General features: G+C 50.7%; 1 protein-coding gene across 5 annotated transcripts in view; it reads left to right on the plus strand.

Moving 5' to 3' along the window:
• LOC104856663 (solute carrier family 23 member 1) overlaps positions 1 to 4639 on the plus strand; it is a 55111-nt gene extending 50472 nt beyond the window's left edge. For all 5 annotated transcript variants that reach the window (XM_010616182.3, XM_010616181.3, XM_010616183.3 and 2 more), the window contains 4 exons: positions 2533 to 2697; positions 2941 to 3049; positions 3140 to 3235; positions 4268 to 4639. In XM_010616182.3, the coding sequence (XP_010614484.1) occupies positions 2533 to 2697; positions 2941 to 3049; positions 3140 to 3235; positions 4268 to 4554 (657 nt within the window). In that variant the 3' untranslated portion in view covers positions 4555 to 4639. The remainder of the gene's footprint in view (positions 1 to 2532; positions 2698 to 2940; positions 3050 to 3139; positions 3236 to 4267) is intronic.
• The last annotated feature ends 3669 nt before the right edge of the window (positions 4640 to 8308 follow it).

An 8308-nucleotide genomic window follows, 5' to 3' on the forward strand; every position in this document is an offset into this window, starting at 1 on the left:
GTCAAGAACTGTTTAAATACACGAATTGACTGTAGACTCCTTGCGAGGCATTAAATCAAGAGCATTTGCAGTATGGCCCTAACTCTGGAGAATGATACGCAGTGCCTCAAAGTCAGGGGTCACTTTTTTAAGACTGAAGTTTTCGTTTTCTAGGTGGTTTTGGTTTATGGCAAGATTGAGTGAGAAGTGAGGGACCCATTCTGCCACACTGGCATGGTCATCCTCCTGCACCCCTCAGCCCTCTTGATTTTCCCCACAGTGGCATGCGTGGTGGAATCACAGGGCAGAGTTCGTGTTAGGGTGTCCTCTGGAGGTGTGCACCCTGCAATGTTGGACGGTGTTTAACGATGCATATCCACTGTCACAGTGCCACCCAGAGGAGTTTCTAGTAGAAACTCAGAGGCCATTTTCACCTCACAGGGAGAGATTGTAACCCAGTCCCAGGAGCAGCAGTGGGCACCCAGCACTGGGCCCAGCTCTGCTGGGGTGGGTATGGACTGCGGTCCACAATCTCACACCAGGTGGGCTGTTTTTCGTTCTTTAAATCTTTGTAGAAACTTCATTTCATTTTACGATCTAAAAGCCACTGTAACAAAGTGACTGAAACTTATTTCTTCAGCATTCCAAAACTCCTAGCTCCCCAACAAACCCCACGCGTGCCCAGTGTGCTAATTAGGAGTGATTCCAACCAGGTCAAACGTCTTGAGAATCAACTGAAATGAAAGTTCAGGCTGCAGAGCAACAACGGACCCTTGTGGAAATGAACTTTTAAGGTGCTAGAGTGGGCCAGCTATGCTATGATACCAGGGTAAGGGGCCATCCCAGGCTTCTGTGCTAAACGAGCCTGCACAAAGTGAAGCGGAAGCCTTAGGTCATGACCTAAAACCTAAGACCATGACCTGTTGAGAAAATCTACTATTGTCCTATCAGAGAAAATGTATTGATTAATAGTAATGAAATGACTTTTATGGGGGAGATTTTTATTTTTTGAAACAGGGTCTCTCTGTATAATCCGGGCTGGCCTTGAACTCACTATATAGTCCAGTCTGGCCTCGAACTCGTGGCCATCTTCCTGCTTCAGCCTCTCAAGTGCTAGGACTACAGGAATGTGCCAACACGCCTGGCTCTCACAAGGGAGGTTTTTAAAATGAAAGTCACATCATGTCACCACCTTGCTTAAAAACCATCTATTGGAGATTTTTCTTGTCTTTGGATTTTTTACTTCATACACACACACACACACACACACACACATACACACACACATATATCATGTATGTATTTTATTGTGGTCACATATACAGACTTAAATTTGTCCTCTCAGTCATCTCTAAATGCACATCGTGGTAGTGTTAAGGGAAGTCACATTCTTGTCAGCCATCAGCACCCCCTGCCCCAGGACTCTTCTTGTCCTGCAGCACTGAACCTCTGACCTGCTAAACGACTGCCCAGTCCCTCCTGCCCCATGCCCGGGCAGCCGCCACCCCACCTCTGTCTCTATGAACTCAACTCCTGCCTGGGAACCTTGCCTAGTAGAGTCACTGCCACTGCTGGTCTTGCTTTGTGACCACCTGTTTCACTCAACATTGTGTGAGATCTTCCAGGTTGTAGCCAGTGTCCGAGTTTCCTTTATGTGGCCAAATAGCACCTTACCGTACTCATAGACCACATTTTTGCTCAAGCATTCTCCTTTGACTTTATTCTGACTCTTTCCCTGGGCCCCCAAGGCCCTGCAGGACGGAGCCCAGGCTTTGTTCTGAGTTCTCCCCTCTTCTCCGCAGGTCACTGTGGCTCAAGCACACGATTTTCCCTTTGATCTCAAGTCACCACAGAGTCAGCACTTAGTGTTTCTCTGTAGAACGCTTTTCCACCAAATCTTCAAGTGCGCCCGCGCCTCTTCCTCTTCCCTTGGGTCCCAGCTGAATGCTGTCCTCCGAATGGGCCACCACTGACCACCTTCCGTACAGCCCTCAGCCCCAGAACCCCAGACCCTGTGATCAGTGACTGTCCCTGTCACCTTGTGACTGTCTTCAGCAATACCCTATATTGCTATTAGAAATTAGCTACTTTATTTACTAGATCTCTGGCTTGGTATCTGCCCCTCCCCAAGACTTACAAAGTAACAGGTACCACGGAAATGGATATGAGTAAACTGGCCAGTGATAGGCCATTGACAGAACCCTGGAGACAGAGGGCCAAACTGACAGAGGAAACCTGGGGTTACTGTGCGTGGTTCCTGTGTGGCCTTGCATTCCTCTCTCCCATCTTTGAGCCTTGGCTTTCTGGTCTACAGAAGGAGAAGTCTGACTGAGCCCTCTTCTTGGTTTCCTTCCTGCCCTGGCCTCCTGTGATGCACGAAGCATGGCGCTACCTCAACACATAAGCTTCTTAGGGGAGGAGAGGGCAGAGGCTGGGCCCCAGGACCATGCTCTCAGCCTTTCCCAAATCCAGTTGGGAGCAGAAGGATTTGGGGATTATGTGGCTTTATTCCCACAAAGGCACCTCCCCGTCCCCTCTCCCTGGGTGCTGCAGGTGGGGAGCAGGAGGGTGATTGTTGTCGCAGGCTGCGTGCTGCTCCTGATGGGTGTCTTTGGGAAGATCGGGGCTGCTTTTGCGACCATCCCAACCCCTGTGATCGGAGGCTTGTTCCTCGTCATGTTTGGGGTCATCAGCGCCGTGGGGATCTCCAATCTGCAGGTGAGGGGGTAAGGCACCCTTGGAAAGGCAGCAGCGTTGCCCCTCGTGAGAGGAGCCCACAGGACTGAGGAGAATATGGGTTGGGGGGGGCCAGAGGAAGAGACAGGGGAGGTGGAGAATGGGAGATCCTTCATCCTGGAAGCCAAACTGGCCTCCAAATAGAAGAAGTAAATGGCCAAAAGCCCCTGAGCGCTGTAGTCAGCCATGGTGTCCGTGTGCGAGCGCCTGGCCTTTTTCCTGCAGTATGTGAACATGAACTCGTCCAGGAACCTCTTCATCTTTGGCTTTTCCATCTCCTGTGGGATGGCCATTCCCAGCTGGGTGAACAGGAATCCTGAGAAGCTGCAGACAGGTGACTGCTCTCCGTCCTCCCGTCACCGTGGTGGGTGTGAGCGGCGAGGCCCTTGGGCCCTGGGAACTGGTCACTTGTGTCTCACTCTAGGGATTCTCCAGCTGGACCAGATCATCCAGGTGTTGCTCACCACAGGCATGTTCATCGGGGGATTTCTGGGCTTTCTTCTGGACAACACCATTCCAGGTAGGTCCAACCCATGAGCTGGAAGATGGGCAGCATTTGGGCCACCAGCTGTGACAGGGTGGTCCCAGCACACTCCAAGTGAGGTGGGGGTGATGAAGGCCTTTGCTATAACAAAATATCACAGATTCGCGGATGGGGGTGGCTTAAACAACAGGAAAGGGAGCTAGAGATCCAGGTGTGAGCTGGCTTGCCTTCTCCTGAGGGCTCGCCTGGGCTTGCAGATGCCACCTTCTGACTATGTCCCCAAGTGACCTTTCCTCTGAGTACGGCATTCCTGGTGTCTTTCTGGGTCCTCATCTCCACATTTTATAAAGATGCCGTGCATATTGGATTAGGGCCCATCTGGAAGGCCTCGTTGCAAATTAATTACCTCTTTAAAGCCCCTGTCTCCAATTCTGGGATACTGGGAATTAGAGTTTCAACATATGAATTTTAAGGAGACATAGATCAGTCCGTAGCAAAGCCCTAAAACAGGAGCTACACCAGCAACAGAAGGAAAAAGACTCAGCCTGGATCTCTTAAAGCCTGCAATCTAATTGCTGAGGGAGACCACACACATATTCCTTCCTTCATTCATATCTTTATGGTGAGCAAACTGGGGGTACAGGGTAGACAGTGAAGGGCGCAGAGGGTCAGTCCAGAGTGACTTCTGGAAGGTGTGGCCAGGTCTCTCTCATCTGTCTGCCCTCGGCCTCTCCTGAGGATCCTTGTGGCCACACCTGCTTCGTGGTGTTCCATTTGCCATGCCACTACTTGCTGCCAAATGTGAAGTGCATCTGTGCCCACAACCATTAGGATGCAGTGGAGGCCAGCTCTGTGTTTCCTACTTGGCCATGCAGGGTGAGGGACTCCTGGGTACCTGAAGAGTAGGAGCTTAGAGCAGCCCTGAAGAGAGGCTGAGGTGTGGTTTTTAGGGTGGACTTGGAGGAAGAGGAGGTGGAGCGGGAGGGATGAGGAGAGAGAGGGAGTGGGCATGTGTGGGGGTCAGTGGCAGGTGTGCTGCGGGTCTTGACTTCTGCTGTCCCCCATCAGGAAGCCAGGAGGAGCGAGGCCTGCTGGCCTGGGCTCAGATCCACAAGGAGTCTGGGGACACACTGCAGGCTGCAGAGGTCTACAGCTTGCCCTGGGGTGCTGGCACTCGGCTCTGCACTTGCCCCTGTGCCTGCACACTGCCCTTCTGGCCTGGGCCGGACCGAAGAGGACACCAGCCAAGTTGCCCTTTGCCCCTGGACACCATTAGCAGAGCCCCTGCAGGGTGTTCTGGAGACCAGTATCGGAGGACAGCTGGGCCCCCACACCAGGCTGCCCTCGAGGATTGATCCAGGTCACGCCTGGGGCCCTAGACCACCACGGGCCATAGCGCATCCTTCCACTGCTCTCCCAACTCCAGCTTGGACCAGCTTGCTGGGATCCAGTAGGACTCTGCTTTTCCATCGTGCAGCACTGTGATTGGTCAGAAGGCGGAGGAGGCAGGGGAGGGGCTGTTTGCTGAAAAGCGACACAAAGCAAATCTCTTTTCCAAAGAGGTGGCAGGGCCCTGTGGCCTCCTAATCCCTCCACTGAAGCTTGTGTTTGGCAGCGTGTAGAGCACTCTGACTGTCCTGCACCTCCTCCCAGTTTCTGGGGAGCCAGTGCCTCCCAGCTTGTTGAGGCAGGACAGTGGTTTAGCTCTGTTCTGCCTGTGGCTCCATATCGTCCCACTTCTCTTTTGCCTCCCCTCCAGGAGTGAATGGGACCTGGGTGTCCCAGGGCCATGGGGTGATGGCTACCAGACCCCTTCCAGTAGGACGAGGGTAACCAGGTCGAGGGAGCCAAGTTCTGGAGTGGCACCCAGGGGTGCAGTGAGATGGGAGGGAAGGCCTGAGGCTCACCCTGGGGCATCTCCACTTTTCTTCTGTTGCTGCCCCATGATGGCTTGCAGCTCTTCAGGCTACCTCAGGCACCCACAGCTGCCCTAGGAGATGGTTGCTTTGGCTGTGGCAGGATTCGTATGAGAACATGTTCCAGACGGTGACTCTGCCCCTCTGCAGCCCTCCTTGGTCAGGTCCATGAGAAGTCCCACCCCTCCCCACCACTAAACAAAGTCTGATGCTGCACAAGAAGAGCTCGCCCACCTCATTTCTTTCATAAACAACCCCATACCCTTGGCAGATTCAGCCTGTGTGCTGTTCCCCTTTGTGCCGCAGCACAATTTCTAATAAAGCCTCTTTCTGTATGGCATATTCTTGCCTATCATAACTTCTATCTTGAGTACAGCATGCTGAGCCAGTACAAAGAGCTGGTAACAGCAGAAGCCACTGGCTCTGAAAGTGGCCAGTAGCCTGAGCTGGTGACACTGAAGCAGGCCAACAACAGAGGATGACAAGAAATGATGGAGAATGGTCGGCAGCTGCCGCCTCAGGGGCCAGAAGAGTTCCTGTAACAGTCTAACTCAAAACAGGCGATGAAACTTATTGGCTCTTGGAAATGGAGGGAAGGAGCCAGGTAATGACAAGAATCATAGGAGGAATCCAGGGAACTAGGGCCCGAAGGATAGCAATTGAGATCCCGCGGCCCCTCTCCCAGCTGCACACACATTCACCCTCCACGCCCGATCACGGCTTCTGCCCGCCCACTGGCCCCATTCCCGCCCACTGCAGTGAGGGTAACGGCCACAGGCCACCCAAGTGTGCAGCTGCCGCTGTGACTGCAAAGACGAAAGGGCATCCTCCTTCCCCACTGGCTCCAGACACATCCAGGGGAACTATGCGGAGAAGCTTTGGCAGTACTGAGTTTGAAGACCATTTATCTCCTCTCCGGTTCCTGCAGTGATTTCCGGTAACTGCCCTGACTAGTTACCACACACCGAGAGGTATGAAAGAGCACAGATTCTAACATTCCTGAAGGTCAGGAGTCTGCGGTGAGTGTTGCAGGGCTAAATTGGAGGTGTAAGCTGCACTCCTCCCTTCTAGCAGCCCTAGGGAGAATCTCTTCCTGCCTTTTCCAGCTCAGACCTGTGTTCCTTGGCCTGTGGCTGCTTTCCCATCTTCAAAGCACAAATAACACTCTGGCCTCTGATTTGTTGTCCTACTCCTGTCCCTTTGACCTTCAGCCTCCTTTCATTTTATACTTGTGATTGCATTTAGGGTCTGTCCAGTTAATCCTGGATAACCACCTCCCCTCAAGGTCCCTAAGTAGTCTCATCTGCAGAATCACCTATAAGGTGACAGTCAAGACTTTGGTGATTAGGACATATCTGTTTAGTCCCCAAATAAACACATTCAGTTCCTAAATACAATCCTGCATTAGTCGCAGTCTTAGTCCATTTAGTTATTATAATGAAAGACACTAATCCCAGTGGTTTGCAAACAGAAATTTATTTCCCATAGTTCGGGAGGGTCAGAAGTCCAGGATCGAGGTGTTGACAGATTTGGTGTAGGTCAGGGCTGCTTCTTTGCTGATGAGTTCTCACTGACACTGCAGAAGGAGGGAGAGTTCTCTCTGGGGCCACTTTTATAAGAGTGTTAATCTAATTCCTGGCCACTCCAAAGCCTCCTAAAAGTCCCTCCTTCTCTTACCATCACCCTAGGGGCTATAGGAACATTCAGACGTCAGTATTACTGCGTGGCAGCTGTTCCTGAAGAACAAGTCTGACGCTCCTCTCCATTCTGGGAAGTTGATATGCACAGAGACCCACAGAGGCTCCTGTATGTGTGTCCTGGTGAAGCCCACTCAGCTCCTACTGGGAATGGGTTTCCTGGCCAAGAATCACTTCCACACTTCTAGATCCATGCCAGAGGCCCTGTTATTCTTGAATCCATGGACAGTGTCCTCCTTGCAGAACCCTTAGCTGGTGGAAAGTTGCACTTCCTTTTTTGTTTTGTTTTTGGCACCATTTGCTGGCAAAGTTTCTGAGCTACTTCTGCTCTTTAGAAAAATGTTCTCATTCCCAATGCAAGGACTTTATGTTTTAGAATGCACCAAAGCTGTTCATTCTTAGAAGACATTTTGCAGTCAGCTTACAAAAACTTGATAATTTTTAAAAATTGAGTTTATTGGTACATTTTAGGTATGCAGTACAGTTACAGTCATTATTGGGACCTTGTACCTTTACATGACAGGTCTTGGTTCTCATTTTTTCCCCTTGTCCCTGCCCTCCCTTCACCCCCTCTTCCCCTTCCCCTTTACAAACACTTTACTTTCATTTTTTCATTTTCTCATATTTTTTTCTTTTCCCTTATTCCCTTTCCCCTACCCTTCCCACTTTCCGTACACCTTTAGCTCTTTTCTTCCTATTTCACACTGTCAATTATCTCATTAGGATCTTATATACTATTATAATTTTTCACACCAGAGAGACTATTCGGTATTTACACATGTGTGACTTATTTATTTCACTTAGGAGTATATCCTCAATATGAATCCATTTTCCTATGAATGAATCTAGAGGGATGGCTGGGCCAAATGGAACCTCTTGATATTTATTTTTATGTAATCAGTGTTGTTCTGCAAAAACATGTTCTTGTCATCTAGTTAGATAATACACTCCAGCAGGGTATAATGCCCACCCAAAGCTGACTAACGAAAGTTCCTTTCACACATGGAGGAGTGGGGAAGAGTGTTAATTCCAGATCCTACAGGTCATCTCCACTTTACTTGTGCTTTGGCCCTCACACCATCAGATTTTTCCACCCTTGTCCCTTTTTGTTGTTAGCAACCACAGACCACCTCTCCTTCCCCCAGGAACCCGGGCCCTTCACACTGAGCTACATCCCCAGCTGCTTTTATTTTGATAGGGCCTCACTAAGCTGTGCAGGCTGGGTTCCTGCTTGGGATCCTCCTGCCTCACCTCCCAAAGTTTTGGGATTATAGGCATGCTCTACAACACCCAGCTTGGGGAGGCATTTTATAGATGTGGTTAACACAATCAGCTGGCTTTAAATTAGGGGATCGCCGTTGGCAGTGTGGGTGAACTTATCGGATTAGTTGAAGGCCACAGAGTAGAACTGGGGGACGGGGGAGAAGAAATTCTGCCTGAATGCATCAGCAGCAGGAGCTCCTGCCTGCTGGTCTGCTCTACAGATTTTCTTCAGA

This window comes from Fukomys damarensis, unplaced genomic scaffold (assembly GCF_012274545.1).
Source record: "Fukomys damarensis isolate Sample0158 unplaced genomic scaffold, DMR_v1.0_HiC HiC_scaffold_16, whole genome shotgun sequence".
Taxonomy (NCBI): Eukaryota; Metazoa; Chordata; class Mammalia; order Rodentia; family Bathyergidae; genus Fukomys; species Fukomys damarensis.